This window comes from Dendrobates tinctorius, unplaced genomic scaffold (genome assembly GCF_039654945.1).
Source record: "Dendrobates tinctorius isolate UK_male_01 unplaced genomic scaffold, ASM3965494v1 ptg000050l, whole genome shotgun sequence".
Classification (NCBI taxonomy): Eukaryota; Metazoa; Chordata; class Amphibia; order Anura; family Dendrobatidae; genus Dendrobates; species Dendrobates tinctorius.
The window spans coordinates 1,033,535-1,058,544 of NW_027361718.1; the positions used below are offsets into that span (position 1 = coordinate 1,033,535).

General features: G+C 44.7%; 1 protein-coding gene across 2 annotated transcripts in view; it reads right to left on the bottom strand.

The window, feature by feature from the left end:
* PNPT1 (polyribonucleotide nucleotidyltransferase 1) overlaps positions 1–25,010 on the bottom strand; it is a 155,078-nt gene that overhangs the window by 58,023 nt on the left and 72,045 nt on the right. For both annotated transcript variants that reach the window (XM_073576654.1, XM_073576653.1), the window contains exons 15-19: positions 23,247–23,283; positions 22,713–22,779; positions 21,361–21,450; positions 18,545–18,598; positions 17,846–17,955 (exon numbers count right to left, since the gene is read on the bottom strand). In XM_073576654.1, coding sequence (XP_073432755.1) covers positions 17,846–17,955; positions 18,545–18,598; positions 21,361–21,450; positions 22,713–22,779; positions 23,247–23,283 — 358 coding nt within the window. The remainder of the gene's footprint in view (positions 1–17,845; positions 17,956–18,544; positions 18,599–21,360; positions 21,451–22,712; positions 22,780–23,246; positions 23,284–25,010) is intronic.

The window sequence follows — 25,010 nt, forward strand, 5'->3', positions numbered from 1 at the left end:
AACAACTTTTGGGGTCCAATTTCTCCTGTTACCCTTGTGAAAAAAAAAATTGCGGGCTAAAAATCATTTTTTTTGAGGGAAAAAAATGATTTTTTATTTTCACAGCTCTGCGTTACAATCTTCTGTGAAGCACTTGGGGGTTCAAGGTGCTCACCACACATCTAGATAAGTTCCTTGGGGGGTCTTGTTTCCAAAATGGGGTCCCTTGTGGGGGGTTTCTACTGTTTAGGCACACAGGGGCTCAGCAAAAGTAACATGATGCCCGCAGACTATTCCATCAAAGTCAGCATTTCAAAATGTCACTACTTCCCTTCCGAGCCCCGACGTGTGCCCAAACAGTGGTCTCCCCACACATATGGGGTACCAGCGTACTCAGGACAAACTGGAAAACAACTTTTGGGGTCCAATTTATCCTGGTACCCTTGTGAAAATAAAAAATTGCAGACTAAAAAATTTTTTTTTAGGAAAAAAAAAAAGATTTTTTATTTTCACTGCTCTGCATTATAAACTTCTGTGAATCACCTGGGGGTTCAAAGTGCTCACTATGCATCTAGATAAGTTCCTTAGGGGGTCTAGTTTCCAAAATGGGGTCATTTGTGGGGGAGCTCCAAAGTTTAGGCACACAGGGGATCTCCAAACACGACATGGTGTCCGCTAACAATTGGAGCCAATTTTCATTTCAAAAAGTCAAATGGCGCTGATTCCCTTCTGCGCCCTGCCGTGCACCCAAACAGTGCCCCCCCCCCCCCACATATGGGGTACCAGCGTACTCAGGACAATCTGGACAACAACTTTTGTGGTCCAATTTCTCCTGTTACCCTTGTGAAAATAAAAAATAGTGTGCTAAAAAATCATTTTTGAGGAAAAAAAAAAAGGATTTTTTATTTTCACTGCTCTATGTTATAAACGTTTGTGAGGCACTTGGGGGTTCAAAGTGCTCACTACACATCTACATAAGTTCCTTAAGGGATCTAGTTACCAAAATGGTGTCACTTGTGGGGGAGCTCCAATGTTTAGGCACACAGGGGCTCTCCAAACGCGACATGGTGTCCGATAACGATTGGAGCTAATTTTCCATTCAAAAAGTCAAATGGCGCTCCTTCCCTTCCGGGCCCTGCCCTGCACCCAAACAGTGGTTTATGACCACATATGAGGTATTGGTGTGCTCAGGAGAAATTGCCCAACAAATTTTAGGATCCATTTTATCCTGTTGCCCATGTGAAAATGAAAAAACTGAGGCTAAAAGATAATTTTTGTGAAAAAAAAGTACTTTTTTTTTTTTACAGATCAATTTGAGAAGCACCTGGGGGTTCAAAGTGATCACTATGCATCTAGATAAGTTCCTTGGGGGGTCTAGTTTCCAAAATGGGGTCACTTGTGGGGGAGCTCCAGTGTTTAGGCACACAGCGACTCTCCAAATGCGACATGGCAACCGCTAAATATTCCAGCATATTTTCCTTTCAAAAAGTCAAATGGTGCTCCTTCCCTTCTGAGCCCTGCCGTACGCCCAAACAGTGGTTTATGACCACATATGAGGTATCGGTGTACTCAGGGGAAATTGCCCAACAAATTTTAGGATCCATTTTATCCTGTTGCCCATGTGAAAATGAAAAAATTGATGCTGAAAGGAAATTTGTGTTGGAAAAATTAAAATGTCCATTTTTTCCTTCCACATTGCCTTAGCTGTTGTGAAACACCTGAAGGGTTAATAATCTTCTTGAATGTGGTTTTGAGTAGCTTGAGGGGTGCAGTTTTTAGAATGGTGTCACTTTTGGGTATTTTCTGCCATATAGACCCCTCAAAGTGACTTCAAATGTGAGGTGGTCCCTAAAAAAAATGGTTTTGTAAATTTTGTTGTAAAAATGAGAAATCGCTGGTCAACTTTTAACCCTTATAACTTCCTAACAAAAAAATATTTTGCTTCCAAAATTGTGCTGATGTAAAGTAGACATGTGGGAAATGTTATTTAGTAACTATTTTGTGTCACATAACTCTCTAGTTTAACAGAATAAAAATTCAAAATTTGAAAATTGCGAAATTTTTAAAATTTTTGCCAAATTTCTGATTTTTTCACAAATAAACGCAAAAATTATCGACCTAAATTTACCACTAACATGAAGCCCAATATGTCATGAAAAAACAATCTCAGAATCGCTAGGATGCGTTGAAGCGTTCCAGAGTTATTACCTCATAAAGGGACACTGGTCAGAATTGCAAAAAATGGCCAGGTCATTAAGGTCAAAATAGGCTGGGTCATGAAAGGGTTAAAGAAGTTGTCTACTACTTGGACAACTTTTGTTCATATCCCACGCTTTGCCCAGATAACAAAAAAAAAAAAAAAAAAAAAAAAAGTTATACTCCCCTCCCGTGCCGTTCTTGCGGTGTTGGCACTCTCCCCCCCCGGGGCTCTCATGCTGTTGTTGTGACACGTGACCCTAGGAGCCCAATCAGCGCTGGCGTCACTGTCCCCGCCTCCTGTCGAATCGAACATAAAGAGGAAGTCAGATTAGCAGTAGCCCAGACTTCCTCTTCATGTTCGATTTGTCCAAAGGTGGGGACTGTGACGCCGATGCTGATTAGGCTTTGGGGTCACAACATCTGCACGAGAGCTCAGGGACCGCGAACTCTGACACCACTGGAATGGTGCCAGCACGGTAAAGTATAGGGTTTTTTTTATTTTACCGGGGCCAAACGTTTAGATCAAAAAGGGGTTGTCCAAATAGTGGACAACCCCTTTAACTAGGAGGCAAGAGACACCTAGTCCACTAGTGATAATCTCCTGTTGGCTAAACACGGATTTTATAAATAATCGCAACCTACAGCCTATTAAAGGGCTCCTTTCTGGAATCCATTCTCTGCCCCTACAGCATGCTGTTCTCAGATTATATAACAAAAACATGCAGACAGATTCTCTAATAAATAAACAATTTTGTATTACTAATAAAGTGTTTTGGCGCCTAAAGGGAATCCATCTGTTTTTTGCTACCCCACCTGGGTCTGGCATGATGTACGGGTACAGAAACATCTTTTCCAATAAAACTAGCAACACACTGGGTAAGAAAATCAACTAAAAAGTATACCAAAAAAACCCAACACTGCCAATTTGTCACCATCCCTGCAAATACTACAGGATGGACTTCTGCATGCAGCAGGAGCTTCTCCTGCCTGTCACTGATGGTCACCAGTAATGTTTTGCTTACTATGCCTAGGCAATTCCTATCATTTGCTGTTACAGAGACTGTGTAACTCCTATTTAGCTGGTGGTGCTGCAGCTTCTCATACAGATCTAACAGTATGCTGCTCCTGTTTGGATCTGAAATCTTTGGTCCTCTTCCCTTCTCTCAGTGTTAAAGATGGCAACAGAAAGTGGGTGAGGTCAGAGACAACAGATCAGAGTCTGCAGAGAACCTTCAAATGAACAGTATGGGCAGATAGCTTGCACAGCAGCTAAGGAAGGAAAGATCGCCATTACATCCGTATCTGAACATGCCGCTGCTATTTCTGCCCCTAGTCAGAGCCACACTTACGCTGCAGATGCTGCTGAGCTACATCAGCATGCTCCAGTGAAGCATCAGTATTGTAGCATTGCTGGGAGTTGTAGTTCTGCCCAGTCAGCAAGATTATGTGTTATTCCTGTGTTCTGCCATCAGTTCTAATTACCTTTCTGCTGAGACCCTGGTGTGGGACCACGCCCTATTCAAACCCCCAGCAGTCTGACACAAGCTGCCATCGGTGTGTTCTGACCATGTCTGTAGTTTACAGATACTTCGTGGTTTCACTTGCTTCCCATACCAGTTGCAAATTTTGGACCAACTTAAAAGGAAACCGGTCATGTGCAAAAACACCATTTACTTGCAGATATAGGGTTAAAATGCTGACTTGGCGCCTTACTGAAAGCATGACTACAGGGAGAAAATGATCCATTCACTCCCCGGCACATGGATTGGCAGTCCGCTCTACACAAATAAGTTTTCAGTACGGCAGCATTTTAAGCGCCATTTACCTATAGATTAACCCTATATCTGGTGGGAAATAGCTTTTTTTGCTCATGACAGGATCCCTTTAACCCTCCGCTTACCAATAGTTTCTGACCCCAACACTATCCTCCTGGTTTTGACTTTTGCTATATCTTGACCCTGTCCCTGTATTCTGATTTTCCCACTCCGTGTACGTAACTCAGGTCTTTTTTAGGTCCAGATTCTTGTATAGGAGTTATGCGGAGTGGCTTGCACAAAGCCCCATTAAAAGCTGCCAGGCTTCCACGTACACCTGACCTTACAAGCACAAAAGACGAGTCTGCAAGGGGAGGAGGGAGCAATAACGCAGGCCATGTATGAGTGTAGAGAAAAGAGAATGTAGGCGAGAGGTGAAATCACACACTCCTAAGTATCCACGACTGTGAGCACAAAGGGGAAGAAAGATAAAGAAATATATTAATGGAGTGGTGCTAAAATGTGAGAGCTAGTGAAGAAAGCAGCATCTTGGACAGACACTCTTGAAAGAGACAAATATGAATAGTAGCAGGTTGCAAGCGGAGATTAAAAATTAATAAAGGAGCTGAAAAACATCTGAAAACCTAAGTTTAAATGAAAGCAAATGTGACAGCTGATACGTGCTGCCTGCGCCTATTGGATGACTTCTGCCATATGTGTTTGACTATGAAACAGCGTTTCAGAGAACAGCGAACTTAAATGGGTTCTCCCAGAATTAGATACAATGGCGTCCCTGATAGAACTGAAACTGTATCCTAGTCACGTGTCAGTACGAGCTGCAGACTGAAGACATACAAGCCACAAGACCCGTGTGCCAACTGACGAGCTGGATCACACACCTCAGTCAGCGGCCGGGGACATGGCCATCAGATGTGAAGAATTATCTTTCTTTCTCACTAAGCACTCAGTTTCTCCAGCTTCATCCTCCTCAATGTTTGTCACTCTCTGTGCACTGCAATAAAGCTGCCAGACTTATGGAGAAGGGGGAAGGTGCAGCAGGAGCAGGATGAACCTGGACGTCTCGCCTAGCAGAACATGAGTTAAAACCTATTTCTTCACATATGGCAGCCATGCTCCAGGCAACCAACTGAGCTCTTATCAGTTGAAGCACTCAAATCAGGAGCTGTAATGTCTTCAGTCTGCAGCCCGTGGTGGCACGTGACTAGGACGGTCCACAGTATGAATTATATCAGGGACTCTATTTTATCAAATTCTTGGAGAACCCCCTTAACAATCTGCCAGGGACTAAGGCGCAAGGGTGACTAGTTGGAAAGGCGGATCCTCTGTAGCTTCTCCCCGCCGGCTCCCCTGGAGTGACCAGTCTCTCCCTGTACACACATGTAGCAAGAGACCCATCATCCAATGGAAGCAGGCGTTTCAGAGTCAAACATTGCTCGTTAAATTCATACAGCCAGTCAGACGAATGGACCTACCGCTTCTTTTCGTCATTTCACGGCTTTTGATGCCTGAAGTCGTTAGTGACAAGACACGAAACGCATGCACAGCTATGCCGTTGGTACGTTGCTGTGCATTGCATTCTTTTTATATTTTTAAATTGCTTTTCCAGGCTGAATAAACTTTAAAAAGATGTCGTGTGCACATAACCTTAAACTGAACGGTTTTGGTCAAAGTTTTAGTAAAAATGCAGTAAAAACTATGCAGTTTTTCTACGTGGCCACACATCTGCTTTGGGAATTGCCTTTTTCCTTTGTGTTACGTTATGGGGACAGAGAAACATAATTCGTGCAGAAAAGAGATCAGTTACACGACAGACACAAACTGCACCCTGCACAGCCCATTTACCATAATGGGGTCTGTTTAGTCTCATGGGTCATACTGTAATGAATGGGGCCACTGCACAATATTAGCTGTGCGTCAGACAGCGGCCTCAGACCAAAATACATTTTTTGTCAATTTTTGACATGTTCTTGTCACACATCTAATCTATATTTGTGGAATTGTGGGTGTTCTGAGTCTAAGAACAGCACTTGTAGAAAAGATGGTGCTGAAGTGTTCAGCTGATCCTCGGAGCATGAGCAATGTGTTGCTTAGACTCAATTTATTGTTGAGAGTGCACAAAAATCCAGAGATTTCTTGATAGTCAGTAAAAATAGAGAAATTCTTTGCTGTGTCCATAAAAAAAATAGACAATTTTTTTTTTTTTTAACACTGAATGAACTTGTGTACATTATTGTAATTTCCATGATTTACAGGTCAAACTAAGGCTGGCTTCACAGTCTGAATATTGACCACTAGAGTTGAGCGAAACGGGTTGAAAAATTTCAAAAGTCGCTGACTTTTGGCAAAGTCGGGTTTCATGAAACGAAACCCGACCCTAGGATGAGGTCGGCCACGAGGTCGGCGACTTGCGCGCCAAAGTCGCGTTTCAAAAGTTTGTTTTGCGCTCTTTTTCAACCAATCAGGATCCACGGACACTGTGGGCAACGTGATGACATAGGCAGGGGTCACCACCATCTTTCAGAAGGGCATGCAAGTGATTGGCTTGCTTTGGTGGGCGTCACAGGGGTTATAAAAGGGCGTGCACGCCAACCGCTATCTTACTTCTGCCGATCTTAGCATAAGGAGAGGTTGCTGCTGTTGATTCTGTAGGGAGAGCGTTAGGCAGGGAAGAAGAAAAAAAAAAACTGCTTCTGCTGCTAGCAATTTTGCCTGTACAACACACCAGTCACTGTGTGTGCAGTGCAAGGGGAGGCTATATTGTGGTGGATCAGCGGTGTTGGTTGTTAGGCTGCCTTCTAAGGCTTCCTGACAGCTGCATTGCTGTTAACCCACTGATCTGCAAACTCCTTTTTTAAAAGCAATCCCAATTTTATTTTTTGTCCTGCTGAGGTACTGAGCGTGCATTTTTTCACACCATACAGTGGTGTACGCTCCTCACACAGTACCGTGTAACGGCTGTTATCGCAGCCACAGTGAAGCTATCTGTGTGTCACTCTGTGAGAATAAGTCGAGGACATGTTCCGTTCTTACAGACCTGCACCTACTAGTTTTGTCTAACTTTCAAACAGTTAAATATATTTGCTGTTTGATCACATTCAAAACTATAGAGAGACAGCGTGTCAGTCCGTATACTTAAAAAACACGGAGCTTGACAATTTTATGTACACCGGACAGCCGTGTACGTGCACGCTCCTCTCAGTACCGTGTAACGGCTGTTATCACGGCCACAGTGAAGCTGTGTGTCACTGTGGAAGGATAAGTGGAGGACTTGTTCCGTTCTTACAGACCTACACTCTAGGGAGATTCCTATTCTGCCCAATTCTACATACACCTTGTAGTTTGTGATACACTAGCCAATTTCAGCCTGTGACATAGCGCTCTGATATTCAGTGGGCCTCACACAATCCAAGTGTCCAGTGTCCACTAGTGTGTGCAGAAAATCAAAATCTCCCTTATCCTGTAGTCACGTTTTTCACACCTGTGCCATCGAGCCTGTGACATAGCGCTGTGATATTCAGTGGGCCTCACACAATCCATAAGTGTCCAGAAGTGTGTGCAGAAATTCAAAATCTGTGATCCTGTAGTCACTTTTTTCACACCTGTGCCATCGAGCCTGTGACATAGCGCTCTGATATTCAGTGGGCCTCACACAATCCAAAAGTGTCCAGTGTCCACTAGTGTGTGCAGAAATTCAAAATCTCCCTTATCCTGTAGTCACTTTTTTCACACCTGTGCCATCGAGCCTGTGACATAGCGCTCTGATATTCAGTGGGCCCCTCACACAATCCATAAGTGTCCACTAGTGTGTGCAGAAATTCAAAATCTCCCTTATCCTGTAGTCACTTTTTTCACACCTGTGCCATCAAGCCTGTGACATAGCGCTGTGATATTCAGTGGGCCTCACACAATCCATAAGTGTCCAGTGTCCACAAGTGTGTGCAGAAAATCAAAATCTCCCCTGTCCTATAGACACCTTGTATCTTGTTTTACATTACTATATAGTTTGTTGGATTTTGTCTACATTTCTACAAAAAATGAGGAAGGCTGGTGGAAGAGGCCGTGGAATTGGGCGGGGGTTGGCAGCTGGTAATGATGGTGTTGGTGGTGGATCTGATGGTAGTGGCAAGAGCAAAATAGGACCGAATGCAGGAGGTGTTGAGCCTGCGTCATCGTCTGGCTCCATAAGGCTTCGAAGGCTTAGTTTTCTAGGAGTTGGCAAACCGCTTTTAAAGCCAGAGCATCAGGAAAAAGTTTTGTCTTACATTGCTGACTCAGCCTCCAGCTCTATCGCCTCCTCTTCTGAAGTTGTAAAAAGTAAAAGCACTGAGTCGTCATTGGAGGCTCATGTTCATGAACCACACCTTTCCTTGTGTCTTTCACCCCAACCAAGATTGAAGGATGACGCAGGCCATACTACTGATTACTCCATGGAGCTGTTTTCACATACCATGCCTGGATTATCAAGTGAAATGGTGAATTACGCAGGCCAAGATGAATCTGACATGGAGTGCACTGATGCACAGCCGCTGATAGATGATTCTGCTGGTACATTCACTCAGAGCACTACATTGTCCTCGCAGTGTACAGAGCCAGATTCTGACCCTGATGAGACTCAGGTGCCCCTTCCCGCACACTATACCACCATACACGGTGACACAGAGGAAGGTGCACATGACATTGAAGAGGAGGTGATGGATGACCCAGTTGTTGACCCAGATTGGCATCCATTGGGGGAAGAGGGTGCTGCTTCCAATAGCTCAGATGAGGAGCATCCACAGCAGACATCGACATCGCAACAGCTGTTATCCGGCAGGCCCGGAGCACTCCAAAGACAGGTTCCAAAAATCAAAAGAGTTGCTGGACAGCTTGTCCAGAGGGTCAAAAGATCACAGCGTGCTAGGCCGCAAAATGTCTGCCAAAGTAGGAAGAGTGCAGTGTGGCACTTTTTTGAACAAAATCCTCATGATCAGGCCAAGGTTATCTGTAAGAAGTGCGCAAAGACCTTTAGCCCACCGGTTAGCACAGCAGCAAATGTTGAGGTGTCGTTGCAAGGCCACAGCAGTCAGGGAATCCCACTGTTATATCAACGAAATACTGAATCTAGGCCATCAGAAAGAACACCAACTCCATCACCATCATCAACCCTCTCTCAGTCCGCCCTGTCCACCGCTACTTCCACCATATGCAGCTCTCAAGTCCAGCTCACCCTCCCAGACACTATGAGTAGGTCAAGAAAGTACTCAGTCTCTCATCCGCGTACACTGGGTTTGAACGCCCACATTGCCAAACTAATCTCGTTTGAGATGATGCCCTATCGGTTGGTGGAAAGGGCAGCTTTCCGCGAAGTCATGGCCTATGCAGTACCACGCTATGACCTACCCAGTCGCCACTTCTCTCGCAAAGCCATCCCAGCCCTCCACCATCATGTAAAAGACCGCATTGTCCATGCACTGAAGCAGTCAGTGAGTGGAAAGGTGCACCTCACAACTGATGCATGGTCCAGTCGGCATGGCCAGGGCCGTTACGTGTCCATCACTGCGCACTGGGTTAATGTGGTGGATGCAGGGTCCACAGGGGACAGCGGTGGTGGGACAGTGCTGCCTAGCCCATGGTATAGGAAACAGTTGGCTGTAGGCGTTCGACCCTCCTCCTCCTCCAGAAGCGAAAGCTCGTCCACAGAGCGCAGTCGTACGAGCACTCCATCTGCAGCTGCCACTGTTGCACACGAGGTGTCCCCCTATCGAGCAGCTAGTGGAAAGCGCCAGCAGGCTGTGTTACAGATGATGTGTTTGGGCGACAGACACACCGCCGAGGTGCTGGCCGAGTACTTGAAGCGACAAACTGAGTCATGGCTGGGCAGTGTACATCTTGAGGCAGGCAAGGTAGTTAGTGATAACGGCCGTAATTTTGTGGCAGCCATAGCCCTTTCAAAACTCAGCCACATACCTTGCTTGGCTCACACCTTGAACCTGGTGGTGCAGTGCTTCCTCAAAAATTATCCGGAGTTAACAGCCCTGCTCCAGAAGGTGCGAAGACTGTGCGCGCACATCCGCCGGTCGCCTGTACACTCCGTTCGTATGCAGAAGCTGCAGCGATTGCTCCACCTTCCCAACCACCGCCTCATTATCGACATTGCAACAAGGTGGAACTCCACCCTGCACATGGTGGAGCGGCTGTGCGAGCAGAGGCAGGCCATAATGCATTTGTGGGAGGATACACGGCCAGGCACTTTGAGAGCAGACATGGAGTTGACAGGTGTGCAGTGGTCGAAGCTGAAAGACCTCTGTAAAGTCCTTCAGTGTTTTGAGGAATGCACACGGCTGGTAAGCGCAGACGACGCCATCCTAAGCATGAGCATCCCACTTATGCGTCTGCTCATGCAAACTTTGACGCACCTTAAGGAGCAGGCGTCTGCAGCCAATGTTGACGAGGAGGAAGAGGTGGAGGGAATCCTTGATGACATTCAGCCATTGTCTGCTCAGGGACCTCTCCTGGACGAGGTGGAGGAAGAAGAGGAGGAGGAGGATGATGATGGGGATGATTACTTAGGGGAGGAGGATGCATCTCGTGGGGCAAGTGAAAATGTTGGCGTGGCAAGGTCTGGTACAGGGTTTGTGCGTGACTGGAGGGATGTGGATTTGCCAGAAAGTGCTCCTCCAACCAGCACTCGCAGTGCATCATTGACACCGGGAACATTGGCCCACATGTCAGATTATGCCTTGCTGATCCTAAAAAGGGACCCCCGCATTGCCAAAATGATGAACTATGACGACTACTGGTTGGCCAGCATCCTGGATCCACGCTATAAAGGCAAATTACAAAACATCATGCCACAGGAGAACCTTGACCTAATATTGGCTAATAAACAAGCAACTCTGGTAAATCGGTTGCTTGAGGCATTCCCAGCACACAGCAGCGGTGATGGTTCTCACACGAGCCGTACGGGCCGGGGGCAGCTTGGCAGAGGTGTTCATGGTGCACACAGCAGAAGTGGCGTTGGAGACAGGGGTTTCATGACAATGTTGTGGACTGATTTTTCAAGTACCGCTCACACAACTGGTAATACTGCATCGATGGAAAGTGACAGGAGACAGCAGTTGTCAACTATGGTTACAAACTACTTTTCCTCCCATATCGATGTTCTCCCACACAGGTCATTCCCCTTTGACTATTGGGCCGCTAAACTGGACACCTGGCCTGAATTGGCACAATATGCCTTACAGGAGCTCGCTTGCCCAGCTGCAAGTGTGCTATCGGAAAGAGTCTTCAGTGCAGCTGGATCAATCCTGACAGAAAAAAGGACCCGTCTGTCAACCCAAAATGTGTATGATCTAACCTTCATTAAAATGAAGCATGCATGGGTTTCCAAGGATTTTGTCCCACCTTCCCCTGATGACACATAGGGTGACAGAAAAATGGCTTGCTTTGGTCCACCTCTTCCTGGGACTTGACCTATTTCGCCTTTTGCATCAGCTGAATGTCCAACATCAACATATGCCACTTTCTAAAACTCCCCAACTGTGCTGCCTCCCCCCCATGGCCGGGGTCACCACCTAGCGCACGACACCGTGCGAGTGCCGTTGCCCTGGACAGGTGGGTAGGCCGACTCTTGGGCGCGGGCACTGGCACAGGGTCCCTCATAGTGCAATCAAGTGTCTCTGACGGTGGTGGTGCACACCTGCCGTCAGACACACCGCCGTACTATGAGGGGCCCAGTGCCAGTACCGACGCCCACGAGTGGGCCCCCCTTGCTTGGGCAGGGCCCCAGCATTTGCAATTTTTACCTCTCCCTGCTCCTCCGCTGTGTAGTCTGGGCCGTCAAATCCATACTGTGCCTGACACCGTCTGAGCCTGCCTCCTGATGTATAGACATATATTTTGAATGTGTACGCTATCCATACATGTTATCCGGGGATACGGTACCCTTTCTCACCTTTGTGCAATCACGTGCAATCCATACTGGGCCTAACACCGTCTGAGCCTGCCTCCTGATGTATAGACATATATTTTGAATGTGTACGCTATCCATACATGTTAATACGGTACCCTTTCTCACCTTTGTGCAATCACGTGCAAGCCATACTGGGCCTAACACCGTCTGAGCCTGCCTCCTGATGTATTGACATATATTTTGAATGTGTACGCTATCCATACATGTTATCCGGGGATACGGTACCCTTTCTCACCTTTGTGCAATCACGTGTAATCCATACTGGGCGTGAGAACGGCTGGCGAGCTGTTAAGCAAGCTCCAGCACCTGTGGTTTGCACACGTAAGTTTTTCATTTTTTCAGGAATGACGGTTAGGCCTAATTCCGGAACTGCGGTTGACCTGCACTTACTGGGAAATCATCGTTCGCGGGTAATAATTGTAATCAGTGATCCCCATCACTAACGTTGTTCAGCGGGTTATCTGCACCTGTAAGCGACAAACGCTGGCCTTTTCAGTGTAGCGCACATGCAGCCACGGACATGTAAGGACATGACACACCAGTTATTGGCCAATCTCATGTGCCAGAGCCTCACGTGTCCCTCTAGTAAGCCGGACTCGGACCGCGGGGCATGACGGAGTCTCGTTCGTTAACGGAATTAAGCTTGCAATGTGTGCATCTTTTCTGTAGCTGGCATGGTTGAGGTTTCCCAGGTGGAGTAGAATTTAACCGTAGGCTCCACTCCTGGTAGTGCCCTTCTGGACATTCCTTTAAGGTTCAGCTTTGCAACCATACTGCCCACGTAAAACAAACACTTTGCCTTCATGAACGCTGTTTGGAGGGTCATGACTCGTGGGAATAACGCCGCCCAATCAGTTAACCTGCTAGAGAAATCCTTCGTTGCTCCCAAGCATGACATCACACTCCCTAGGAGGAAGGTAATGCCACTGTGGCAACCGTACTCCTGGGGGCGACATAAGTGCACTGATGCCCAGCCACTGCTCGATGAATCTGCTGGTACATTGACCCAGACCACTACATTCCCCTCGCACGCTACACGGCCTGAATCTGACCCTGATGAAACTCAGGTTACCCTTCCCATATACAGTTCCATCTTACACGGTGACAAAGAGGAAGCTGCAGATGAAAGTGCAGGTTCGGCCCACCCGCCATCAGACACACCACCGTACTATCAGGGGCCCTGTGCCAGTGCCGTCGCCAACAAGTGGGCCCCCCCTGCTTGCTCAGGATCACAGCACTTGCAAGGTTGAAATACTGTGCAGTGAGATGGAAGATGGGGACGACGAGGAGTCCAGACTAGTACAGGGATTCCCTAGCGAGGAGACTTATTTCATTGTTTTCAATGTTGGGACAGCAATTTTTGGGGAGCACTATACTCTGGAGAATGATAGATGGGGCCCACCATACACTGGAACATTCCAAAGGTGGACATCAGACACTGGAGCAGCATTTACAGGGCCCATTATACACTAGAGCATTAGAAATGAGGCCCATTATGTTTGGAGCATTATTTGGGCCCATAAGACAGTGGAGCTTCATCCATGGGGACCAACATATACTGTAGCATTATGTGGAGCTCATCATATACTGTTTCAAACATTATATGGGACCAATGATTCTGTATGGAGAAATAGATGGGCCTCGTCATGAGATGTAAAAAGTGAAGTATTTTTCATTGTACTATACCGCTATTTCTCTGCCGTATCGGAGCATGATGAGTTGTGGTATGTGTTAAAGGGGCGCTCTTTCGCCCAGGGCACATGAAAACCTGGAGCCAGCCCTACCCCCAACAACTTTAGCCAAATAACCCCCATTTTTCAGTGCGTAACTTGTATTATGAAGTTAATTAAGGTTGACAAGCTTAAGTAAGAAGAATTGATGCTTTTGGCATTCAAATGGGCACTGTAGGTGTGTTTCCTGTCCTCCTATCACTGCCGACTTTTATTCCCCATTGACTTACATTGGGTTTCGTGTTTCGGGACGACCCCGACTTTTCCCTATAATCGGCCGATCTTGCTCGACCCGACTTTTGGAAAAGTCGGGTTTCACGAAACGAAACTCGACCCTAAAAAACCAAAAGTCGCTCAACTCTATTGACCACAATTTCTCATCTGCCTGCGGATCTCCTGACCTCGACACAACAGTTTCCGAGATACAGTTAGGTCCATATATATTTGGACAGAGACACAATTTTTCTAATTTTGGTTCTAGACATTACAACAATTCAGATGCAGTTGAAGTTCAGACTTTCAGCTTTCATTTGAGGGTATCCACATTAAAATTGGATGAAGGGTTTAGGAGTTTCAGCTCCTTAACATGTGCCACCCTGTTTTTAAAGGGACCAAAAATAATTGGACAGATTAAATAATTGTAAATAAAATGTTCATTTCTAGTACTTGGTTGAAATCCCTTTGTTGGCAATGACTGCCTGAAGTCTTGAACTCATGGACATCACCAGACACTGTTTTCTCCTTTTTGATGCTCTGCCAGGCCTTCACTGCAGTGGTTTTCAGTTGCTGTTTGTTTGTGGGCCTGTCTATCTGAAGTTTAGTCTTTAACAAGTGAAATGCATGCTCAATTGGGTTGAGATCAGGTAACTCACTTGGCCATTCAAGAATATTCCACTTCTTTGCTTTAATAAACTCCTGGGTTGCTTTGGCTTTATGTTTTGGGTCATTGTCCATCTGTAGTCTGAAACGACGACCAATCAGTTTGGCTGCATTTGGCTGGATCCAAGCACACAGTATGGCTCTGAATACCTCAGAATTCATTTGGCTGCTTCTGTCCTGTGTCACGTCATCAATAAACACTAGTGACCCAGTGTCACTGGCAGCCATGCATGCCCAAGCAATCACACTGCCTCCGCCGTGTCTCACAGATAATGTGGTATACTTTGGATCATGAGCTGTACCACGCCTTCACCATACTTTTCTCTTTCCATTATTCTGGTAGAGGTTGATCTTGGTTTCATCTGTCCAAAGAATGGTGCTGGCTTTTTTTAGATGTTTTTTAGCAAAGTCCAGTCTAGCCTTTTTATTCTTGATGCTTATGAGTGGCTTGCACCATGCAGTGAACCCTCTGTATTTACTTTCATGATGTCTTCTCTTTATGGTAGATTTGGATATTGATACGCCTACCTCCTGGAGAGTGTTGTTCACTTGGTTGGCTGTTGTGAAGGGGTTTCTCTTCACCATGGATTATTCTGCGATCATCCACCACTGTTGTCTTTCGTGGGCGCCCAGGTCTTTTTGCATTGATGAGTTCACCAGTTCTTTCTTTCTCAGGATGTACCAAACTGTAGATTTTGCAACTCCTAAAGTTGTAGTAATTTCTCGGATGGGTTTTTTCTGTTTTTGCAGCTTAAGGATGGCTTGTTTCACCTGCATGGAGAGCTCCTTTGACCGAATGTTTCCTTCACAGCAAAACCTTCCAAATGCATGCACCACACCTCAAATCAACTCCAGGTCTTTTATCTGCTTAATTGAGAATGACATAACGAAGGGATTGCCCACACCTGTCCATGAAATAGCCTTGGAGTCAATTGTCCAATTACTTTTGGTCCCTTTAAAAACAGGGTGGCACAAGTAAAGGAGCTGAAACTCCTAAACCCTTCATCCAATTTTAATGTGGATACCCTCAAATGAAAGCTGAAAGTCTGAACTTCAACTGCATCTCAATTGTTTTGTTTAAAATTCATTGTGGTAATGTCTAGAACCAAAATTAGAAAAATGTTGTCTCTGTCCAAATATATATGGACTTAACTGTACCTATAAAAGCTGCTGAGTCCAGATAAGAAGGTCCGCGTCCGCTCCACAAATTCCATTCCAACACGGAATATTCAGTGTAATGTTATTAATGCCTTTGAATCAGTATTATGGGCTTTAAACAGGGCTGGGAAGCAAACAAAGTGCAATAGGGTTTTATCCCAAAAAGACAGGAAATAAATAATAAGGTTGTGCTAACCTGGCATTGTTATGTGCACACTACAATATTAAAGCATGTATCCCATTTGCTGCAATTCCACAGGTCCTAGGACCAAGTGCATATATGTATAGAAAGGAGCTGTAGTGGAAAGATCCGCGCAATGCCCACAGGTTGTGCGGTAAAAGGTGAGTTTTATTAGTGTCTACGTGTTTCTAAGTGCCTTACATCTTCCTCAGGACGAAAACCTTTATGCACGTTAGCAGGGTATAGCCATATTTATACAGCTGGATTCACATAATGGAATGGGGTAAATATTCATTTCTCTTAAGTATCGGCACACATGACCGCTGGCCGCAGCAGGAAGTTTCCAGCTGACACTGTGCTCGATAGAGAGCAATGAATACTCACTGCCCTCTGCGCACACAGTCCTGGAGTGCAGAGCACTGAGTATTCCGGCAGCTGCCCTTTGGCTTGCAAGCTGCTCCTGAAGTCCCTGCCATGCACTGCTTACAAGCGTTAAGCAGCTGCTGGCAACGGAGCAGAACGCTGCGAGGGAGCGCCAGGAAGGTAAGTGTAATGGTTTGGGTTTTTTTTTAATGTTTTCTGATGGGGCCATGCATACCAGGATTGGGGTGGGGGACAATCATACCAGGATATGGAAAGGATGGGATCAATCATACCAGGACAAGGATGGGGGCCTATCATACCCAGGATGCCATTAAAGAGAAATTAATATTCATTGCCCTCCACGCCCATGAGCGTGGAATGCAGTGAATAGGAGTTAGCCGCTCCTGCCTCTGTGACCCACTGCTCCGCCGAAACCGCTCCCCCACCTCCCCACCATAGCCAGAGCCGGTACATCCTGACAATAAGACGCACCCCCCATTTTCCTCTACATTTTTGGAGGAAACAAGTGCGTCTTATAGTCCGAAAAAACACAGTACCTCACTGCTCATAACAGTCTGATCACACAATTCTAGCAGAAATTCAATATGCAAAGTGACCCTTCAGAGAGAAAGAGGACTTGAACTCTATAGCGCCATTCATTTATTAAATCATTTCATTGCAAGCAACACACATGAAAATCACCATACATTATAACTGATCTGTTTCATTTACTAAAATATTTTTTTTTTTTTTTATCTAATGAATTATTTCTAACATAATATAAAAACTAGAGATAGGTCGAAGTCCTTTTTCATTCTGGAACTTCTCCCCAATCACAGTATTTTCTCCCATTTTTCCTATCCTTCATGTGGCATGTCGGCAATACACCAGTAATTCTCATTCAAGTAACATGATCTCACAGGTTCCAATCCAAATTTTTTATGCATTTAATACACATACAATTAACAAATAACATTTGCATGGTTTTATTTTCATTAAGAATGTTTTTTCTTTTCTTTATCGGTTTCATCTCTCTTTTTTATATGTTATTTGCATTTACAATTTCAAACTTGGTTTTAACGTTGGTTATAACGTTCATCATGAACTTTGACCTATCATGTGTTCTTCACTTGGCCCCATAATGTGAATTCATCTGTATAATTATGGCTATACCCTGCCCATATGCATAAAGGTTTTCATCCTGAGGAAGATGTAAGGCACTTCGAAACACAGACACTAATAAGAATCACCTTTTACTGCACAACCTGAGGGCATTGGATTTGTCATCTTCGTCGGCAACGCAGATCTTTCCACTACAGCTCCTTTCTATGTATATTGTGGGTTTTAGACATATGTCATTTATAATCTTTGTCCGCCAAAAAAACACCAGTGGTCTGTGATACTTGGATGAATTAATGGAGAAAAAAAAAAACCTTAGTTGGCAAAACGACTACAAGCAGCAGAGCTGTCAGTCAGGGTGCAGAGGTGAGAACTTCGGTGACTGCTCCAGTGAAGGGGCCCAACATGATCTTATTATCATTCATTCTTATGTACTTTTCACAAATATTTTGTGGTCGAGACTTTTCTACAGTTTGCTTTCGGCAACTGTAACAAAAGAAACCGTACTCACTAGAATATCGGTCAGGATGCGATAATCTTCTATCTCCCCGGGTTTTTCTTGACCGAATTTTGTAATTAAGCCAACTGCAACGCCGGCAACAGGAGCAGAAATAGGAACTCCTAAAAAAAAAAAAAAAGAGCATAATTCACATAATAGCACTCACACTACAAACCACCCCCTTACAGGCTGTTGCCTGGTTCATTTACTGCAATACAGATAAAATAGTCAAGACAATAAAGGGGTCCCTATCGAAAGAAGAGACAAGTCATCAAACCACTGAGTGACTGCTCATTGCAACAGCTAAGCCAGCCCCCTTCTTTGTAATAGTCAATGAGTAGACAGAGGGGTTAAGGCTTAAAAACTGTCGATAAGGCCGGCCAAGGTAAAGAAAAAAAAAAAAAAAAAAATTTACACACCAGTTGTTAGTTGCAGTGCTGACGTAACCACTGCAGGGCTGTAGCCCAATTCTAGACTCAACAGTCTCCTGTCTAATAATACGGTATCACCGCTGAACCTAATGATTGACTGCAGCGGTGATATGCGCTGTAGCTTTGACATCACTGCTGCAGCCTGGCAACAAAAACCTCTATGAGCCTCATCGGTACAGAAACAAAAAAACATTAGAAATTCTTGGAAAACCCCTGAAGATCTTGAAATGAGTAGTCCACACTGCTGTGCTGGAGAAATTATCTTAACAAGCTTTAATACCTGCATCCATTAAAGCCAAGGAACCGCCACAAGCAGAAGCCATGGATGAGGAGCCTGGGAAATATAAAGAACAAAACAATTACGTTTATAGACTCTGCAAATAGTTGCCGCTGTTTGTAAAGCTGTAGCACCCTGCTTTCATTTGTAAGATCTTAGGAGAGTCATCAGCCCGTAGAAATCCATGCACACGCTGCTAAAACAATCCCACTCAGAAGTATGGAACAGATCCCCGAGGTGCAAAAAATCTGCAGTGTGTGAACCTCTCCTTAATTACGTCTCTCCTGCACCCACCACTGACAGGCTCAAAAATGAGCATGAAAGTGAGGAGTCAGCAGGTGTTACGAGTCGTGGGCAGATCTTCCCTGCAACGTCCAAACTTTTTACTTTTAGGAGAATTAGATCATCTTTGCTCAAGCTACAACGTGATAGAGTCCAGCCCTGCATCTTTACCTACCTCCTGATTTATAACGGAGGACCACCAGAAGAAGCCGTAAATCGAAATCTATCTTAATGCAGCGTGATGCATCTAATCTGCTTATCGGTTTCCCGTATATTTCATGGTGAAATATATATGGGGATACAAGACCGATCCAACATTAATGTGAAGTTCAGCAGCTACAGGCATTATTACACCTACACTATTGGGCAAACGTATTGGGAAACCACATTACACATGCAGGAGCTTTTATTACCACCCATTGTAAGCACATAGGCGTATCAAGATTCCCTCTTTGCAGCTACAACAGCTTCCACTTTTCTGGAAAGTATATTTGCAATATTTTGGGGTGTATCTGTGGGAATTGTTGCCCATTCATCCAGAAGAGCCTTGATGAGGTCAGACATTGATGTTGGAAGAGAGACCTGGGCTCACAATCTACATTCTCATTCATCCCATAGGGGTTTGATGAGGTTGAGATCAGAGCTCCATGTGAACCAATCAAGTACATTCACCAAGCTCACCACCAAACCATGCCTTTATGGACCTAGACTTGTACACAGTCATGGTTGAACAAAATGGGCTTCTCCAAGCAGTTCCCACAAAGCTGGAAGCATAGAATTGTCCAAAATATCTTGATATGAAGTCAGTAGTATAGCTGCAAAGGAGGTCAGAGGGTGCGGTCGTCCCGTGCCCCTCACTCAGAGGGGCCCACCCAGAGCTAGTCACTCTTAGCTGTATCGGTGCGATATGCATACCAATATAGTAAAGCCTTAAGGTAGAGCAGGGAGACATCATCTTCCTGCACTACTGCTCTTCATTCCGTAAAGTGCAGGTCATTTTAAGCCTGCGGTTTACAGAACTGCGGTGTAATGCACGGATCGAGACACCTGAGCAAGCACAGGACGTCAGAGTTCTTGCACTGCGATGTCACGGTGACATCAGTGTACTGGTTTGTCCGCGCTTTGCCGGTGGACTCGTCAGTATCCTGGATTAGGCGAGTATATGATGTTTTTATTTTAATTAAAAGATTGTGGTGTGATTGTGGGGCATCATAAAATATGGGGGACTCTCACACAATGTGGGGACTACTAAAAAAGTGTGGTGGGCCATTATATAGAATGGGAGGCAATGTGTGGGCTATCATACAGTGTGAGACCTAATGTGGGGGCCATTACATAGTTTGATGGCTACTGTTGGGGCCTTCATACAGTGTGTGGGCCATTATACAGTGTGGGCCCGTCAGCCCATGCCTAGGGAAGCCGTGGGCCCGTCAGACCGTGCCTACAAACCTAGGGGAATAGGGGATGCATTGGGCATTATTACTTTCTAGAAGCAAAACGTGGACACTTTTCTAGGGCACCTACACAGGACACTAATATTTTCTAGAGGGGACAATTTTATTGTACCATCTACAGAGCACAAGAGATATTTTACTTTGTAAAGGGCACAGTGGTGGGCTTTATTATGTGGGGTACGAAGAGATCCAGTAATAGGGACACATGGCAGCAGCGGTTCAGCACTGGGTTAGTAGTTTGTGCAGCTCTTACATGTTCTACCACTATAGGGTCAACATGTGGCAGTATTAATGGTGTTGGTCTTTGCATAGGGATTGATTTTCAGTAACAGCATTTGGTGCGGTTCCACTATACCCACAATTACGCTGTGCCACTGTGCTTGTAATCAGGGTTATCTGGTTAGGGGACCACTATGATGCTTCACTCCCCACCCCCGAGTTAAACCCCTAGCTACAACTGTGGGTGAAGTATTAAGATTTCTCTTCACTGGAATTATGGAGCCTAGGTCAATGCTTGAAAACACAAGCCCATAGCATTATGTCTACAGCACCAACCTTTACCGCTGGCACACTGCAGTCAGGCAGGTAATGTTCTCCTGGCATTCACCAAATCGAAACTCATCCATCAGACGACAGACAGAAAAGTGCGAATGTCACTAAATAGAACACATTGCCACTGTTCCAGAGACCAGTGGTGATGGCTTTACACCACTCCATCATAAGCTGGCATTGTGCTTGGTGAAGTAAGGATTGCATGCATAGCATGTAAACCCATGCCATGAAGCTCTCGGCGCATTGAGATATTAATAGAGGAGGTGGAGGAGGAGGAGGAGGAGGAGGAGGTCTCGACTCAGTGAACAGAGAGTTAGTGATTTTCAAAGACTGCACTCTGGGATGAATGAGTCCAAAAGGACGAAAAAGTTATTAATATGCTGAAAGTAGGGGGAATAACAAATGTGTCCTGTACATGTAAAATAAAGTGTCCCAGAAACTGCTGCTTTATTACTCTGGGGAAGGTCATCACAAGCATTAATAAGGAGGACTTCAAATACAGTTTTTTGGCATCTTACATGTTTTGCTTACCATTGGACTCCAACACTTCTGCAGTCACTCGTATTGTGAAGGGAAAATCTTTAGGTATTACTGGCCTCAAGGCTTTCTCTGCTAATGCGCCTACAAAGAGAACACGGAAATAATTCACAGAGCAGGAAAGCATCTGATGAACACATGAATGGCCACTGCAGGGCAAATGAAAAAGGAATCGGTCAGAACGATCTAACCCCAAAACTGTTTATATACCCTTACGTTGCGCTCTGAAAGCAACAGATTGCATCAGCAAAGATCAGAGAGCTACATGACCACATAACATTTTTGGAGGATGATTTTAACAGATTCCCTTTAAAGAAGCCCTCCTCCCTTAAAAGTTTTTATGGGAGTAATATCTGCAGTCATCATATTATACAGCACTGTGTACTTACAATTGCTTATTTTTCCCTTCTACCCAGTTAATTCTTCTCTTTTCCATTAGGTCTATGACAAAAACTGACTAGCTGAAAAGTGATGAGCCAGCATGCTCAGATAACGTGTTAACTGAGCATACTCATGTGATAAGAGTGTGTCTTCGGCTTGCTCGAAAAAGATATTCAAGTCCCCGCGGCTGCATGTCTCTCGGCTGTCCGACAGCTGCAACACATGCAGGGATTTCCCAACAGCCGCGAGACATACAGGTGTGGGGAACTCGTAACATTTTTCAAGCAAGACAAAATCACTCGGTTAGCACCTTATCTGAGCAAGTTTGCTCATCATTATAGCTGAATCCTTTAAAGCTCTATGTAGAAACAGGAGGTCAATTTTCCCTGTAAGTGACTGCAAAAGTCCCTGGCATGGGGAGGAGGAGAGGAGCAGCTGGGTCAGGAGTTGAAGAGGGGAAGGATAAATGCAGGGACAAGAGACTTCCTGTTTCTACACAGAGCAGAGAAAAGAGAAGAATTATCTGGGTAGAAAGGCAAAATGACCAATTGTAATTACATAGTGCTACATAATATGATGATTGTAATATATAAAGAGGATACAAACTTTGATGGCAGTGCTTGTTTAATTGCTAGATGTAGTGTCTCATGGCAATAACAGCTGATAGTTTTTTAAAAGCTGGTTCAACTGGACTTTGTCTGGAAACATCTCTAGCATGTTATTCCTAATACAAAAAGTAATCACTGCGATATACCATAACTTCCCGATTAGAAGCTGTTTAACTACTGGGTCCACACCCCAACATGACTGGAGCTACAGTTTTCTGTAAAAGAGGAGATCGGGAGAAGTACTCTACAGAGAAAAAGTGGTGGCAAAGCTGAAGGTGAGCTGTGCCCTCTAACGGATCGTCACTCCTTCGCCAGATTAATTTTCATGCCAATCTGCTGATATGAGGCTTTACTCACCATGACCAAGTTCTCTCCTGTTCATTCCCATGACCTTGCCAATCTCATTTGTAGCATATGGGGGAAACTGAAAAGGACAAGCAATAAGACTGTAGAGATTGCAGTGTACTCCGACGGAGCCAAAACGTGCTGCGAAGAGGTCGTAATGTCGAATGCAGATTTTGGGTGTAAACTCGGACTAAAATCTTCAGACATTTTGCAGTTTACTCAAAATGAAAAACATTTTATACCCCCCCCCCCCCCCAAACATCTGCAATAATGACAGAATGGAACAAATTAGCCCGCAATCAATGAAATGGGGCAAATTTGATGGTAAAACTGGGGCAGAAATCTAGGTTTCAGCCTTGGATTTCTACAGCTGATGCCATGAGAGATCTGCAGCGGCCATAGTCTATGGCAAATCCGATACAATTGACCATTATATGAGGGATGACAATCTCTGCACATCTCTATGGGATATGTTTGCCCTATATAACAAGGAATTGACCTTACGACCTTACTATGGCAGATTAGACTGCGCACAAGGCGCCTTACCTCATAATGCAGCATAAAGTTCTTGTCTTTCACACCACTATAAAAATAAAAAAAAGAAGTATGTTTAAAAGGGTAAATTGCATTTCTCAACAATACAATAAACACACTGGCGCTCACCCACCAAAAAAATGATCCTCCGCAGCTGGGATCAAGACAAAGTGTGAAATCTGTCAATAAAGACTTATAGTAAGATACCACGCTCAAGGATAAACAGGCAGAATAAATGCTAAGAATGGTGCAAACCAGTGCTCATCTATAGGTCCCCTAGGGACAACCACAGTATACACCCTTTATGCTCAGTCTGGGATAAGTGCCAGTGGTCTAGCACAATGGATAACCACACACCCTTATGGAATAGGCTAATGCTGATGGCAATACTCCCCAGGATGTGCAAATATTCTCTTCAAAAGGCAGATGCTATCTAGATAATCGCAAGTGATAGGTGACAACTAGAAAGTAGCAAACAATCAATGACAGCTAGATCATAGCAAGTGATGAATACCACCTAGGAAATCCCCATAAATCAATCAAGGTGCTTCCTTGTCTTTAGCTGTAATACAAAGTGCCTCCCCAGGCAGCTGTCTGTAATGATAATGCTGATTTAGAAGTGCGGGCAAAGAAGCAGATGGATACAACTCCTGGCTTACCTCAAGAATGCAGAGTGGCGTGCAATGAAGGTATGGAGCGCTGTGTAGAACCAGGGAGGCCCCGGCCGGTGGAGTCCCTGGATACCAAGAGAGGAGGAAAAAAAATGGCAAGCAGGCCCTGTCCACATGTGACGTCACACTAAGTAGGGAGTGGTATTGGTATCAAAAAAGAGGGGCAAACCAACGCGTTTCAAAGGACTGCTTCCTTCTTCATCAGATGATCTCTTCTAATAAATGCGGACCTGAGTCCCACCCCCATACCTAATTTGCCTGCACTCGCCCATATATACATATGCCCATGCTGGACCTAGATAGATTTGCAAGGGAATATGAATCCCTGGTGGGACAACAATTAGGTAACTGAGGGGATAGAAGCCAATGGTGTACATATAGCCATAAGTGAAGCCATAAATAATTAAATTAGTACATAAATACATGATCCTCATGCTTAAAAGGAGTGGATGCAGAATGTGTAATGGAAGAGTTTTGAACATATATTGAAAGAAATTGCACGCCGCAATGGAACTAGTTGTGTGCATGGATGAATGTTGTTAATGAGCAGTAGAGGTGAATTAAAGCATGGGCATAAAGAAATACTGATCCCCAGGCTTAAAGAGGTCAAAAGGAGGAATGAAAGGGGGCTAAAAACGTATGTACACACAACTCAAGTTAAAATCAATTTTATTCATAAAAAAATCATTAAAATTAGACAATGCATTAATAAATAAATCGAGATAAAAAGTTAAATAGAAAAGGGGAAAAAAAAACTGGCAAAAAAAGGGGGGGGGGGGGGGGAAAGGGCAACAGTCCAGACATACGGAGGCACTCTAGGGGTATATTTGAAACCCATATAAGATATGTTAAAATAAATGAATATATAAATAAATAGATAAGTACATAAATAACGATAAAACATGGTAATAGTACACACCCTACGAGGGGCCTGGTGTGCCTAAAAGGCAAATAATTCAAAATCAAAATCCTTGTAAACTGGCTTTTGGGGATATTAGTAAGCCACACAGGCAAGTGGCAACTGGTTATATAGGTGAAGCTATTCGAGTCCACTTCTTTACGGTGGCATCTAGTGTGCAGCTGGTTCTCCTCCACATAAATGTTA